Here is a 16,331-nt window from a genome sequence, read left to right as displayed (position 1 = left end):
AATGCCACTGGCTTCGCTCTCAAAACTCTTTTGACACATGGTCCCTCCAGTTCCTGTAGTGGGGCAAGTTATCGTATACCCGGGTTGGGGAGGGGACGGGGGGACGTTGAGTGGTAGTGCTGACAGATGAATGTTGTAAGGATCTCCCCCAGGCAAGAAGAGCCTGCAAATGCCATCGATTCCGAGCGAGCTCCGGTACGATGACGACACTGGAGGGCCTTGATAGAGTCCATATCGGTCCAGGCAGGTATGATCTCAGAGTCGCGAGTCAGTAAAAAGCGGCAATCAACCCAGTAAGAGGCACGCTGTTTGAATCCAGGGCTGGTGGGTATTGAGGAATGGGCCTCCCGAAATCCACATATCGGCTGCTTGGGTTTTCCGACTAACTGCACCGCGTAGCTCCTTAGTAATACGAGTAGTCATCCCTGCAGGGCAAGGCACCAGTGGTTAACAATCCTCGCTTGCGGCATTGGGTGCTGCAGACCTACCCAAAAGGAACGAGGCTGCAGACCCGATTCGAGGAGTTGAATAAAGCTCGGATCCACGGGACACGCCTTACCTCAACCGGAAGGTGAGCCTTTCCTATTGCGATATGCAAAAGGCTTCCAGAACCTTTCTCGACCCGGCAGACGCGGTCGACTTCACCCCAACGGTGTGGGCTTCAGTCTCGATTTGTCCGTCGGCAAGCCATTTATGCCACAGGACACACAGCTCTTCGGCGTCAGACCCCGCATACCTCCTTCGGTCCAATCGCTGCTGTTTCCGTGTTGCCCTGGCGCAGGGCAGCAGCTACAAGGAATTCATGCACAGACAGCTATTGCCTAAAGAAGGAGGCGCCATCCATGCAATGAAACCGTTGCCTGCTTCCGTCAGCTTGGGGATTGGAGGAATGGTGGCCAACTGGGCCCAGTTGTGTACCCCCGTTGCTCAGCTTCCGACGAATAGCGAACATATGCTTGATAACAGCATTTGACCCTGTCCCTCAAGCCCGTTTAGATCTCAGAAGCACTCCAGGTTTGAAATCATATGCACAGTTTGACGAGCTCCCTTGGTGGTAGAGGGCTCATGCTCAAAATTCGCTCGACGATTCCGAAATAGGTATCCAGAACGACAATGAAGGTGCCGTTAGCCGGACGAATCAATAAAAGAAATTGAGGCGCACCAAAATATGCTTGGCCGACTCTAAACAGATCTTAGCAGCAGCCCTAACGCAAGACCAAGAAAACAAGGAGGAGGGAAGAGTCCCGTACACTCTCTGAAGGCTCATCTGAAGTCGCAAACGAGTGGATTTGAGCTAATGACATAATCGTACTCAAGTCGTACAGGGGCACAGGTTACCCAGCGCCTTATCGATTTCTGCTTGGAGTGTTGTTGCCACTATCGCCAGAAAAGCTAGACCACAAGCCGGCGTTGAGCAGGATTCGCAAGGCTTTGTTGTGTGAGGGTAGGTCCCTCAGAGTCGGTCCATTTGATGGGCCCCTCAGGCAGAGTCCAACTCGGTTCACCGTCACATCAGCAGTGTGCATGATGCAAACAGACGACTCCGGCAACAAATTGCGCGTGCTTCTGTATCAGCTTCACTTCGTGTCGGCTATCCCTTAAATACCTCATCCAACCGTCCCACAAACGGTGTCGCCCCGAGAGAGCCGCAGTCCAGAGCGACCGCCGCGGTTCCCGGCTGGGCACCATCTCAATGGCTGAAATGAGATCGGGAGATGGGAGAAGTTAGGATTGAATGAGTTCTGCGCCTGCCTCAGCTGGGTTGGTGGTAACTGCACCATATCACCGCGAATTGATTGTTTGCATGTAGAAGTTCAGAAGTCGGCTAGGGAGAGAGGCTTGCCTCGTTCCGGTATCGTTTTCGAAGCAAGGATGGCGATATGTACTTCTGTACCGAGTACTCCACGGCAAATGTCACACAAGAGGTACCCGATCGCCGAATACCTCGCCGATATTTGTGACGTAGGGTTGGGGCCGCCAAGCACGGAAGACTTTGCCGTGGACGAATGTGTAACATCGCCATATTGGGATTAGTGATGACACTATTAGTAAGCATGCCACGCGTGGACCCAAACAGGCTAGACCAGTATCGTCATTTCCCCATTCAGCCGTGTCCCTACTGTAATTACATGTGGGCTTTGGAACATCACAGCCAAAGGAGAACATCGAATCAAGCACAGCTGACTGTTGCAGGTTGATATACATGTGCCGACGCGGCCCGGCTCCTCCTGCTGTACTTTCGTTCCCAGACCGATTTTTGCTTGCATTCGATTATTACTCTCTTCACCATGCCTGCCATAACCGGTACCACCATATCATGTTTCCCTGACCCTCCTCCTCCACTGTTTACCATGCAGAGATCTAGCATAATGTGATTATTTCATTCTCGGTCCCATCGTGTTCGTGCCTGAAAGCTGTACCTTCCCAATTTATGCAATACAAAAAATCCTCTCCAATCCATTTGAACCGGAGGGACAAACAAGAAACCTCGGTCTGCCCTCCGACACCTTGTCTTCGAGAATGTGCATTTGCCGTCGGGGAAACAATGTGCAGAAAAGTAAAAGAAAAAGGGTGGCGCTGACTCCTCTTTGCAATGCTGTATGTACTCGAAAAGGGCACAAGAAGTCGAATGTTTCAACATCTCCATTCAACCGTGTGTCGTCCACCAAACTCATCTCAATGCTTTTTTGCTGAGGACGGGCCATTGCAGACCCATCATGTCATAATGTTCGCGGACGCCGATCATTAAAGGTATATGCGAAACAGAGTAACAATCAACGATATATGTGAGCGGTGTGGCCAAGTTGAGTCCTCATCATGGAGGTCGCCCAAGTGCCAAAAACCGTCAACCCAGGCTCAATTGCTCAGACTGTGCTGACACATCTTCTCAACGGATGCTCAACATCTGCTGCCGAGGTGCGAAGCTGCTGGTGCTGCTATGGGCTGACGGTTCCGAATCAATATTTGCACTTCCGCTATCCCCGCTTCCAGCGCTAGCACTGGCACTCCCAGTCAGACTTTTCACAGGAGCTTTTGGTGGTGGGAATGGTTTGCTCACCCCGGCCTGTTCCATCTGGTGTGGAGGAATGATGCCGCCCTGGCCCGGTGGATATCTCGGTACGGGCGCAGGTATTCCTCCTGGGGGGGACGGACGGCCGTTGCGCTGTCCCGGTTGTATATAAGGATCGAGGGGAGGTGATGGTCGATTAGGCCCCCGGCCATTTGAACTGAATGGGTTCCCTGGAGAGCGACTAGTCCGTCTACTAGGTGGACCAGGATAGGGTCCTCCATTCGCACCCAGCTCTTGAAGCCGGTTCGCCGTCAAGGAATTTGCACGAGATTCGTTCGCCATTTCCTTCCGGTCTACCGATCCGTACCGGTTAGATGAGAAGCCCATCATGGGGTTATCCAGGATATTTTCTCCGAGCATAGGCATGTCGGATAAGAGCTGCGTGCTGGTCCGATGTCTGTTCAGGTTAGGCCGGCCAAACGATCCAGGACGCATGTTGTTTCCATTTGCAAAGGCATCTTTCCGCAATTGGTTCTGACTGGTCGTCCGTTTGGTCCGCCTGGAAGTAACACTCATCATGTCGAAATTGTCCGGGTCGATCGGAGGAACTGGAGGGCCGCGCTGCTGCATCGGGTCGAAGTAATCGTCGTCGTCATCATCGTCGTCAAACTCTTGATGGCGGTTGTGGGAAGTTCTTCGACCGGGGCGGTTTCTGGCCGCCATCTCGTGGTGCTTCAAGTGTATCTCTCTTTCCCGTGGCATCATTCCCTGTTCGCGGAATCCTCCTGGAGCCGGACCACCGTGGGGAGGGAAATTCGTGGCCACCTCACCGTCCGGCAACTCATCATATAGCACAACGTGGCTAAACTCGTCCAGATTCGTTTCGTCGTAAGACGGTCGACGCTGCATCTGACTCGGTCCCCGGGGTGGGAAACTGTTTGGCGGACCACGGAAGCCGTTGACGGGAGGAGGACCGCGTCTCCCAGGTGGGCCCATAGGGGGTCCCATGCTGGGACCGCGCATTGGCCTGGGGCCACCATTAACCGGCGGGTTTAATTGTCGAGGAGGAGGCGGATTCGCAAGAGACATCGTACGGGGAGGCGGCTGCATGACAGATGGTGACTGCGGCATAGTAGCCGAAGGTGCAGGACGGTCTTTGTTCACGTTGTTCACGTGGCGTAGCATCGTATACAAGGTCTCAATCCGGGGCACCTTGATATTTGCTTTTTTGGCCAGTTCCACGGGAGTACCTAGGTATGTTTCGACCTCCATAGGACGGCGGGCCAAGAAATCCTGGTACATGGTACTGTTATCTTGACTTGATTCGAGCATGGACCGTATTGTGGCTTCCTTAAAGTTGGCCGGGAATTTGCAATCTTGTGCGAGGGCGATCTGTATCAACTCTTCAATAACATCAGATATCAGATCATGGACCCCAGGTAACGAGATCAGGTCCGAGAGGATCGGCTTTTCGAAAAGGACACTTGTAGGATGGAATGCAATGGGCCTATATATAAAAGGTTAGCAGGTGGGACTCTTGCACCTCAAGTTATGACAGTACTGACCCCGTCATCCTTTCGAATTGCTGTTGCTTAATATTTGCTGAAACTTTGCAGTCGACCCGAGCAGTTGTCAACGTCATGGCCAGAGCCTCTGACATGTCCCTCTGGATTGACTCGGGAATCGTGGCGTTCTTGCTTGCCGGGCCAACCCAGACTTCCGTTGATCCGGTGTGTTCAAACTCGCTGGACCCAAGCTGTGTCAAATCGGCGCCAGAAACAAGCGACAAGACAACATTCGTAGGATACCGCTCTTGGAGTTGTTGTTCGACCCCCAACGTGTTTGATGTGTTAACGAGGATGCAGGTATGTTGAGGGGTCACGACGCTCTCTATTATATCGGCCAGGTTGTAAACATCGGGAAGGGCTTTGACGCAGAGAAGCACATAGTCGAAGGCTGCCTGCTGGCTCGCTGCCTCTTCAGGGGTATGGACGACTTTGACCGAGTGAGCTTTCATCTCCGGGGAGGACTTCTGCTTCCACTTACCGTATCTTGGCTTAAATCGTTCGTTGCCGTACAGAGAAGATCTGGGAGCGTCAGTCGCGCGGTAACAGGGTCGGCGAGATCCAGTTTGCTCACTTGAACGAGACACCGTATTGAGCAACAGCCTCATAATTGTTTTTCCATACCAAGGTTACGTCGCAGGCATTTGTCGCCTGCAATCGCCAGGACAGGAAAGCAGACACTGAATTGCCGCCGACTATACACCAATGTCTTAGTTCAGTTTTCATTATTAAAGAGGGAGGGTGACAGGGAATAAAGCACGAGGAAAAAGACAAAGGCCAAAATTCCAACGAAGAGTCGAGCGGACCTGCGCGAGGCAGGGCAGGGTAGATCAGGGAAAAGTCATGCTCACCTGAAAGGATTCGCAGTCGAGGCGGAGAAGGTGCCATTGCGCGTCAGGTTACTGAGTCGGACGGGTTATGTATTAGGTAGAGCGGCCTAAGAAGGCACCTCCCGATAATGTGCGAAGCGGTGATTGCGACTGAAGGTGTCCAAAATTACGTTGTTCCACTTCCCACACCGAGTCCTTGTCTGTTCTGTATGCCTGAGCCAAACACGCCAACAGGATTTTCTTTGGTGAGTCGAGAGTGAGCCTCGAGAGAAATTAGGCGATGCGGAGGGAGCGAGCGGAAGAAGGGAAACGGAAGGCAGTTAATAGATGGTTGGCGACATTGAATTGAAACGAGAGACTTTTGTGGTAGATTTGTCGGAAGATTGATTCGAGGGTGATGAGGAGGGACGTTTCAACACGCAAGCTTCGTTTCTTGGTCGCGAGAGTGAATGAGAACAAGACAAAAGTCAATGCTGCGGCTGGACCGATGCCATGTGAAAGCAGCACGAAGGCTGTGATGCTCGAGCTGAGGTAACGAACGTCGTCGAGGAAGAAGTGAGAGGGTTGAGAATTAGGGAGAGGGAGTTGGTACAACAAAGGTGATGGCGTAGATTTGTCGCGGTGCAGTGATTGAAAGGGAGGGTTCGGACTTGCGCCTGAATTTGGGGGGAAGGTCGTGGAGTGCAGCACAGCACTGGCCAGTGACAGAATAGGGTGCGTAGGCTGCGTTAGGCGCAACAATTGTGATGCGCAATTCGAAACGAGACGAGGGATAGGCCAGGAACCGCTGGGAAAATAATTCAAACTGCCCCGGCACCGCCATTCGTTAGCGGCCTGCCCCCGGCTCCCCTCAACCACTGGTGCAAGGGCGTTCGGTCACTGTACCGCTTTACTCGCCCGACAAATTTCTGGTCCAGCGCAGCACGCAGCGACCCAACCTCGCCTGCGCCATGCCCTCACAGCGCGCGGACTCAACGAGGAATCGGACACTACTAGGCCTATGCTGGCTAAAGCGCTGGCATGATCTAACTAACAAACCAAGGCATTGTCGCTCAGCTCATGGTGCAATGGATCCCCCATTGTTTTCGTCTTGCCCGTCATCGGATTCCACATCCGCTAACATGGCCTCCGTGATTGCCCTTCCCTCTGCGGCCATGTACACAAAGCAACTCCGTCTTACAGTGCCTGCTATGGAAAGAGGGTACAGGTACGAGTACGTACATTCTCCGGGTGGCTCTCTCTGACAGCGGCCTAGCGCCTCTGCGAGTACGAGTATATCGAAGCCCACCCCCTCGAGCCACGCCCCAGGGGCCAATCAAGGACGGAACTTGCTCTCAGGGGTGCCTATATCCGGAAACCTCTCGAACAGGGCGAGATTTCACACCAGTCGCGGCTGCTGCTGTTTGTCGGCGCCGTTGTGGACTGATCAATGAGGACGCCGTCCAAATGTCCGGGTGAGGAGCCACTCCGTCCCTTGTTGATGTTCCCAAGCTGAGTGAGAGCTCACCTCGGTCACCATGGCGTTTGTCTTGTTGCCGAGATAGGGCACGAGCTTGATCTTGGATGAATCTCGACTAGCCAGCTCCCTATCACCGCCACCCGCCTTGTCGGCCCCCCAGTCTGTGGCTCTCTTCTCCACCTCCCAGCTTCCTTGGATCCAGAATCCCAAAGCCAGATCCATTTTTACCTTGCTATGGGCCTTCCGGTACTTCGCTAGCTTATGCAACTTGATATCGCCTAACGATGGACAATCAAGAATTTATGAAAAGTCCTATCTTCAAGCTAGGAAGCCTTTGCAGTTGGGGAGTGGTCGGATTTTGTCCAATGTCAAGAGGGTGGGATGCCGTTGGCGCGACTGTGAAGGATTCCCCTCTGCCCACTGGCTACGGGCCATTGCTCCGCAACTGGAGGGAAAACGCCATGCGGTGGCAGGCATGTGCTGCATTGAGGAGCGACTCACCGACTGCTTGGGCGTGATTGTGGCAAAAGGAGCATTTGATCGCTGAAATATTTGCAAAACGTGGCCATCTATCAAGGCTGTGTTGCTTGTCCACCGTGAAAGCCGAGACTCTGCAAATCGTGAGGTTCAAATGCACCTCACACAAGATACCCTGGAACGAATTGAATCTCCCAATGGACATGGGGGGATCTGGATACGCCCCTGGCTGCAAACCCGGTCTAGTCTGAGACTTGCATATGTACATAGCAACCCTAAATTTGACTCCCAGGTTATTCCGGGCTGGATCATTGTTTTCGTTTCATCTCCTGCTTGGCTATCTGCAATGACGATCGCACAGATCAAAAGCCACGGGGATAGCTTTGTACTAGGACGAGTACACCGCTTCCAGATACCAACGCCCCCCCCTCCAGCGATAGGAAGGTATCATGAAGACCCTCCCACGGCCAAGAACAGACACGGTTACGTACTGCTCTGGATGCAGCTAGCGATTCGCGGTGCCACTGAGGCATTGGCGTCATGTTCAGACCAGTGGAGACTGATGAGCATCTCCGAAAGGAGACTGGTTCGCGGCTGATATTGATGCGTGGCGGTGGAGCTTGACGCCCATGGCACAATTCACTGCGTCCTCGGAGCTTCTAAGGTCCGACACCATGTCAAACTGTGACGCTAAACAGGCATAACGAACGCCGAGTACGGTTTTCGGAGGACAAACTCACCTTTTATCCCTCTCTTATGCTATGTACCTCGTCCCGGGTATTGCAACAGTGATGCCCTGACAACGCAGGCAACCCAACAGCAAATTGTTTACTTCCACCTTCTCATCGTTTACTTTTGTCCCAGCAGCTAGTCTGTGTAGGTGGTGACGTGGTCATCAGGGGTTCTCTCTGTAATCGCGTCGACGAAGCACAGGGTGGAAGTGTACAGCAATCCCTCGTTGAAGTTGCGGCTGTTGTTCGTCCAACGTGTTCGCATTAAGGGTTATCGGCAGGCGAGATAACCCTTATCCGGGAAAGCCGGAAGGTTGCTGTGGCTGGAGGGTCCGCCAAAAAGCGAAAATGGTAATCTAAAGTGGCAGGGAACATTCCTTGAACATGCCGTCAGCGCACAAAGCAGGATCTGCTGGCTGGCGTCCAGGAAGATCAACCCCGTGGCGCAACCCCTGGACATGATCCTCCGCAAGACTAACCCAAGCATGCCTAAGCCGTCTCCCTGCAGATCATCTTGAGCTTTCTGCAGCCTAAAAATCCGGGTTGAGAGATTATTATTTCTCCATCTTGGTCAGGGTCGAAGTCCTTTCACCTCCTTTCTATTTCGCTTGACGAGTGACGTCTGGTTTACCGCACCAAGTCCACCGCAGCCACGTCCATGGAGACGCCAAAATGCTCCCGGGTCTCGAAAAACCTAGATTTTTCGACCGATGGGATAGGTATGTCGGCCGGGCCTGCGGACTGCGGCATGGTGGAGGTCCGCCTTTCTCTTGAGATGCCAGCATGGCTCGACAGCGTCTTCCTCTAACGGAGAGCTTGCGAGTGCCACGAGTTGACTTGGCGACCTACACGGATTCTGTTTCCGTTGGCTTCGTGTTCAATAGTCAACCCCGCCAAACCTATTTCACCTGGTATGTATCTACTTGAAGCAGCCAAGATTAGCCTTCTGGAAAGGGACTGGTGTTGGCTATGTGAGATATTCCATATAGTGCATGCCAGGCGTGCGGAAAGATGCTGTCCATCCGACTCCTTCTCACACATCGACAGGGTCGATGTTCAGGACGATCAGCTTCAGCACCCCTTCACACATGCTCTGATGTTGGTATAGGTGTACGGAGTGTCGAGGGCTAATAATCGGGCCCTCTGTCATCAGCTAGCTATTCATTGCACTCACATTTTCACAGTCTTCACTTTCTTACTGTTTATCGATTGCCTGCGAGAAAGCTCTCCTTGAGAGGCCCCTTTTCGGACCCCAATGATAATATGATTTATATCGATACCCGTGTTTCTCCCGAAACTTTGCATTGCAAAATGTACACCCGAAACAAGAGTGCATGCCGTTGTCGGTAAGGTTGCGTGAGGACAAAATGGAAGTGTCGAACTTTCAGAGAATGGGATATCAGCTGCCGGTGCTGACGACCTCGCTATGAGCTGAAAGCGACGGTTTATTTGGACCGACGACAGAGCTGAAGGAACTCGGGAGTTGTGCCGCAACCTTGCTGCTGGGGTTCAAGAGCCCGATACGTTGCAGATACTGAGTACAAGAGACGGGCTGAGACGGAATTCAGGCGTCCTTCGGTCAGTTCTTTGTTGACGCTTGTATGGCGAGGTTTTGTCATCGATGAGTGTGAACTTGCCAAGGTTGCTAGGTCAGATTACCGCAGTCGCAGTTTGTGGTAGTACTAACAGCAGCACCCGCAGCTTGTGCATCTATGACTCAGCCTCATAGAAGACTTGCCTAAAGGAATCCGAAGTGACAACATGGCGGTCATTCTCGGCCCATATTTATGGTGCGTGCTGGAAAAGCACGGGTTATTTCTGGAAGAAGCATCGAATGAAAGCAGTCCTGTCCCGATTGAGGTTTGTAGTATCCTGAATATTTCCAAATCTCTTCGTGTTCTTTCAAACACCATATCTTGTCTTATGCCCGTGTGCTGAGGCAAGAGAGAAGCGTTGCCTCTTACAAGTTAAGGTAACCAGCTCTAGCATTTCTAGGGGCGATACCCTGCGTCTGGCCTATCTGAACGTCAGATCTGGTAACGGTTTCGGTGTAGGAGCATGCTTGGTCAGCTTCGCAAGCCGCCAACAGCGACGCCAGTCACCAATAGGGGCTAGTGAGGCTAGAGGGGGCCTTGAACGGGGGATCGTCGCACTGGGCAATGGCGGTGACTAGTAGTTGATTCGTCGACGGCAGGGCACGGGAGCTTGGGGCAACAGCCAAAGGTACCTTCTGAGGCACAAATGAAAGAAGATGACTGAACACTGCAGGCGTGCACAATAATATACGAGTCGGGGCTGGTATTTGACGAGAGTTGCAGGTATGTGGTCAGTCGTATGTGCCTTCTTGGCTCCTCAGCAGCCCAGCTATTTGTCGTTTATCTGAAGTTGACACGATTGTAAAGAGAGGAAAGGACAAGAACTCTCTTCGCTTGCCCCCTTTTTTTCTCTCTCGTCGCCGTCTCCTGGGCATAAAAAATTCTTAGGCAAAGCGTCGTGTTCGTCCGCGCTCGGTGCAAGCCGGAGTTTAGGAGGCAGAACGCCCAATTCTGAAACGGACACGCTTCGGCCCCTGCGCTTCAGAGGCCGTGCATAGGCATACGCGCAGCGGCATTATCAGCATTGTTGGGCATCTGGCACTGCATCCTCCCCAATTATCTCGAACTCCTTCGCCTCTCTTCCCAGCGTGCCAGCCCATTTTGTGTCCAGAGGGCTTACGCAATTGCCACTCCCGTGCTGCACAGCCATTCATCTTACAAGTGATCGCTAAACCGACGGCGGAGCCCCGGGCGAACAGAACGTTACCGAGTACGGAGTACGGAGTGCAGCTTTCGGCCCATCGAGAAAAAAACCCTCCGAAGGGACCTATACTCCAAACCGCCCCCATAACGCCTTAGATCCAATCTACATCGCATCTTCGAGCTCACGCCGACTCCTTCTTTCTTGCCCTCACTTTGTCGACCATCCATCTCCCCCCAACTATACTCTCGACCTCTTTGCGCAGCACTGTCGCTGCCGCCGACTCTCCCTTTGCTCCTTCAACGATGCGCGTTTTCTCGGGCTGCTGACGTGAGCCGACTCTTCCGAGCCCTCCCTCTCTCCCCCAAGCCTCAAAACGCGGAAACTCGAACCCTCGACCCGTCTCGCCTGCACGAGTGTGTTCAACGTCCCAGAATAGTGGACAGTATCTGAAATCCCCGTTTTTGGCGAGAACCTGTTGTTCGGTGTTTCTTGATAAACCAAAAGTCACACCCCGCGCCCTTGGGGTGACGGTTCAAACCCCCCTTCGCTTGGACTGTACATCTGCGCCTGAAGTCGCGCCATGGCTCGAATACACTTTACCAGCGGTGAGACCAGTGTCTCCAAACCGGTCAAGAGAATGCGGTGGGCTACGACTCGAAAACCTGGCCAAAGTGGAGTGAAGAAAAGACTCTCTCTGCTCCAACGGGTGCCCAAGGTGACCGTATCATCCTATGAAGAAAAGCCGGACGGCCCCAAAAATGCTGGTCTGATCACCGACGAGAGTCCTCTCGGAGAACAGCAAATACAAGAGGGATCCCACGGGCGCAAGATCTACGTCAATTTACCTTTACCACCCGAAGCAAGAACAGAAGACGGCCACATCAAGGCCCAGTATTCGAGGAATAAAATCAGGACGGCCAAATATACCCCCTTAAGCTTCGTGCCAAAAAACTTGTGGTTTCAGTTCCACAATATTGCTAATATATATTTCTTCTTTATCGTTATCCTCAGTGTAAGCTTGATGATGACCTTTTTCAATGGTGGATGTTCTAACCTGGTCAGATATTCTCCATTTTCGGTGCCTCAAATCCCGGCCTTGGATCTGTTCCTCTGATCTTCATCCTGACGGTGACTGCCATCAAAGATGCGGTGGAGGATTGGCGCAGAACGGTGCTGGACACCGAACTCAACAACTCCCCCGTGTATCGACTCGTCGATTGGGACAATGTCAACTCCTCTGACGACGACATCTCTCTCTGGCGGCGGGTCAAAAAGGCCTGCACAAGATCTGTCATTTCGACCTACCGCTGGATGAAGAGCCTGAGGAAAGGGCAACCTAAGCGCTCTGAAAAAGATGCGGTCGCTGAACACCCCGGTTTGCACAGGAATCATTCGATCGCGACCAGGAACACTCTTCGGAGCTCGATCTACACGGAAGAGGGAGAATCTTTCCATTCTTCCCACAGTCAGACCGGTGATGACATTGCGATGACTCCCGTACCATCCCCCGGTTATCGATCGAGCCTCTCTCCAGATGCCAATGGCGGACCTCCGAGCAGTGCATTCTCGTACGAAACCGCGGATGAGGCTCGCGCTGCTGGAGACAATGCACCCTCGATGCTCCGGACGCAAAATTCCTCCAAAAGAAAGAGCGTTGTCCCCCCTAAGAAGGACTATGGCAGCGTGATCAACCCTCACAAGGAAGTCCCCGATACCGCCCGCTTCAAGAAAGACTACTGGAAAAATGTCAAAGTTGGGGATTTTGTCCGTATCTACAACGACGAACCTGTCCCGGCCGACATCGTCGTCTTGTCCACCTCTGACCCGGATGGTGCTTGCTACATTGAAACGAAGAACTTGGATGGCGAGACAAATTTGAAGGTCCGCCATGCCCTTCAGGCAGGGCGCAGAGTCAAGCATGCCAGAGACTGTGAATTTGCCGAGTTCTTGATCGATAGTGAAGGACCCAACCCGAACTTGTATGCCTACAATGGAGTGGCCCGTTGGCAGCAGCAGGACCCTAAGAACCCTGACGCTCCCGTGCATGACATGGCAGAACCCATTACCATCAACAACATGCTTCTACGTGGCTGCAGCTTGAAAAACACCGAATGGATTCTCGGAGTGGTTGTGTTCACTGGGGGTGAGACCAAAATCATGCTTAATTCCGGTATCACCCCCAGTAAACGTGCACGGATGGCTAGGGACCTGAACTGGAACGTCATCTACAACTTCATCATTTTGTTCTTCATGTGCTTGGTTGCCGGTATCGTACAAGGTGTCACCTGGTCCGAGAACAACAACTCTCTGAACTTTTTCGAGTTTGGCTCAATTGGCGGCAATCCCCCGACCGACGGCTTCATCACTTTCTGGGCCGCCGTGGTCCTGTTCCAAAATTTGGTGCCCATTTCTTTGTACATCACCTTGGAAATCGTCAGATCTATCCAGGCCTTTTTCATTTGGTCCGATGTCCATATGTACTACGAAAGGCTTGATTACCCCTGTACCCCCAAGAGCTGGAACATTTCGGATGATTTGGGACAGATCGAGTACATTTTCTCGGACAAGACTGGAACATTGACTCAGAATGTTATGGAATTCAAAAAGTGTACCGTCAACGGAGTCCCCTATGGCGAGGCCTACACTGAAGCCGAGGCTGGGATGCGACGAAGGCAAGGAATTGACGTTGAGGCTGAGGCTGCCCGGGTGCGTCAGGAAATTGCAGAGGCACGCGTCGAGACGTTGAAGCTGCTCCGCAAGACCTACGACAATCCTTACCTGCACGATGACGAGCTCACGTTCATTTCTCCCAACTTCGTGGCTGATCTCAATGGACAGTCAGGCGAAGCACAACAAGCGGCGGTGGAACATTTCATGCTTGCTCTGGCGCTTTGTCACACAGTAATCACAGAAACAACTCCTGGTGATCCACCAAAGATCGAATTCAAGGCCCAGTCTCCCGATGAAGCTGCCCTTGTTGCAACGGCGCGAGATATGGGATTTACGGTCTTGGGACGTACGAATGATGACCTCCACGTCAATGTCCTTGGCGAGGATCGAACCTACCGCATTCTGAACACTCTTGAGTTCAACTCGTCACGAAAACGAATGAGCGCCATTGTGCGCATGCCTGACGGCAGGATCAAACTATTCTGCAAGGGGGCCGATAGCATGATTTATTCGCGTCTCGCTCGTGGCCAGCAGCAGGAACTCCGCAAGGCAACCGCTGAAAACCTGGAAATGTTTGCACGTGAAGGGCTCAGAACGCTCTGTGTCGCAGAAAGAGATCTAGACGAAGACTTCTACCAAGAATGGAACAAGGATCATGACTTTGCCGCTCAAGCCTTGACTGACCGAGAGGACCGCCTCGAAGAGGTAGCCGACAGAATTGAGAGAGAACTTACACTCCTTGGAGGCACGGCCATTGAAGATCGTTTACAAGATGGTGTTCCCGACACGATTGCTCTGCTTGGCCAAGCTGGTATCAAGCTCTGGGTCCTCACCGGCGACAAGGTCGAGACTGCTATCAACATTGGGTTTTCATGCAACTTGCTCTCAAATGAGATGGATTTGATCCTATTCGATATCCCTGAAGCCACACTTGACGAAGCTGCGAAGTTGCTGGATCAACACCTCCAGACATTCGGATTGACCGGCTCCGATGAGGAACTGGCGGCCGCCCGACTTATTCACGAGCCTCCGCCTCCAACCCATGCGCTAGTCATTGACGGAGAATCACTCAAGCTCGTTCTGCGAGATGAGCTTCGGCAGCGTTTCTTGGTGTTGTGTAAACAGTGCAAGTCTGTGCTCTGTTGCAGAGTTAGTCCGGCACAAAAAGCCGCCGTGGTTCAGCTTGTCAAAAACGGACTGGATGTCATGGCATTATCTATCGGTGATGGTGCCAATGATGTTGCCATGATTCAGGAAGCCGACGTCGGTGTCGGTATTGCTGGCGAGGAAGGCCGACAGGCCGTTATGTCTTCCGACTATGCCATTGGTCAATTCCGTTTCCTGCAGCGGCTGGTCCTCGTTCACGGTCGTTGGTCTTACCGTCGTCTCGCCGAGAGTATTGCCAATTTCTTCTACAAGGTTTGTGTCAACTCCGCCCTGCTCATCTCGCTGAAACTGATTATGCTGGTAGAATCTGGTCTGGACTGTTGCCCTGTTCTGGTACCAGATATACAACAACTTTGACATCACTTACCTCTTTGACTACACCTATATCCTCCTCGTCAACCTGGCCTTCACCTCTGTTCCCGTCGCTCTGCTCGGTTTTCTGGATCAAGACGTGAGTGACAAGGTGTCTCTTGCAGTACCCCAGTTGTATCGACGCGGAATGGAGCGAAAGGAATGGACGCAATTAAAGTTCTGGTAAGGAAATCTACACTTTGTGGAACCATCCAATCTGACAAGAAGGCAGGTTATACATGGCTGACGGCTTATATCAATCTGTCATCTGCTACTTTATGGCTTATCTTCTTTTCCAGCCGGCAACTTTTGAGACCGAGAACGGACGAGGAATCGCCGACCGAAGCCGCATGGGTGTCTATGTCGCTTGTGTGACCATCGTCGTAATCAATTCCTACGTCCTTCTCAACACGTACAAGTGGGACTGGATCATGGTGCTGATCACCGTCATCAGCTCTCTCTTGATCTTCGCCTGGACTGGTATCTACTCTTCTTTCGAAGCATCCTTCCAATTCTACAAAGCCGGATCCGAGGTCTATGGGCAATTAACATTCTGGGCATTAACACTCCTGACATTCGTGACATGTCTACTACCTCGCTTCTGTTTGAAATATCTTCAGAAGAACTATATGCCCTACGACATCGACATTGTTCGGGAGCAAGTCCGGCAAGGCAAATTCAAGTACTTGGACGAATACGAGGCTTACGTTCCTCCGAAAGTCGTCGATCTCTCTGGAACCTCATCTGAACAACCTGAAGAAGTTCCTGTGGAGTCAAACGGGCAGCAGCAGCCTCAACACACACGCTATGGAAGCATGGCGGAATCGCAGCGACCGATCTACCCACCGTCGGAGGCACCTACCCGTCACCCTCACAGTCAAACGGGCAGTGATGGCACGGATAGAACCCAGCCTTCCTTCGATATCGGTGGATATCATGGAGACTCGTCTACACCCGAAAAGTTGCGGCGGAGGAGACCCTCCGTAGAGCGTGCCCGCTCGTCATTTGAGAGGCAACGCCAGTCCTTCGACAAGCTGAGACCAAGTTTCGAGGGCAGTCGTGATTTCACCAGTGCCGCCATGTTGTCAAGAATGGAATCTCAATATTCCCAACCTGGTCTGAGTGAGGTCAATACTCGAGTGATCCCAGAGGAGAACGTGTAGTGACCTCCTGACAAGGGGCAAAAAGCACATTTTGCGTATCATGAATTTATGCCGGCCTTCTATAGCTATGATGATCAGGGCGTTGCGGACCGCATGGATATTGGACAGGTATTATAAGGGGGGCTTCTCAAGAGACTGGCCATGGAATTGTGAAGTATTTAGCGAAGGC

General features: G+C 52.4%; 2 protein-coding genes across 2 annotated transcripts; one reads left to right on the top strand and one right to left on the bottom strand.

The window, feature by feature from the left end:
• Window positions 1-2,887: 2,887 nt before the first annotated feature.
• AYL99_03559 (hypothetical protein) lies at window positions 2,888-5,463 on the bottom strand (the record flags this gene model as incomplete). Its single annotated transcript, XM_018835073.1, has 5 exons — window positions 2,888-4,517; window positions 4,576-5,005; window positions 5,057-5,097; window positions 5,150-5,270; window positions 5,427-5,463. 5 exons carry the CDS (start codon window positions 5,461-5,463, stop codon window positions 2,888-2,890), a joined length of 2,259 nt encoding a protein of 752 aa, XP_018694723.1.
• A 5,928-nt stretch (window positions 5,464-11,391) lies between these two features.
• AYL99_03558 (hypothetical protein) lies at window positions 11,392-16,162 on the top strand (the record flags this gene model as incomplete). The annotated part of the gene is made up of 4 exons (XM_018835072.1): window positions 11,392-11,823; window positions 11,874-14,900; window positions 14,953-15,182; window positions 15,232-16,162. 4 exons carry the CDS (start codon window positions 11,392-11,394, stop codon window positions 16,160-16,162), a joined length of 4,620 nt encoding a protein of 1,539 aa, XP_018694722.1.
• Between the last annotated feature and the right edge of the window lie 169 nt (window positions 16,163-16,331).

This window comes from Fonsecaea erecta (assembly GCF_001651985.1).
Source record: "Fonsecaea erecta strain CBS 125763 chromosome Unknown Scaff3, whole genome shotgun sequence".
Taxonomy (NCBI): Eukaryota; Fungi; Ascomycota; class Eurotiomycetes; order Chaetothyriales; family Herpotrichiellaceae; genus Fonsecaea; species Fonsecaea erecta.
Note: the sequence above shows the minus strand (reverse complement) of the source record. Positions and strands in the feature narration are given on the sequence as shown.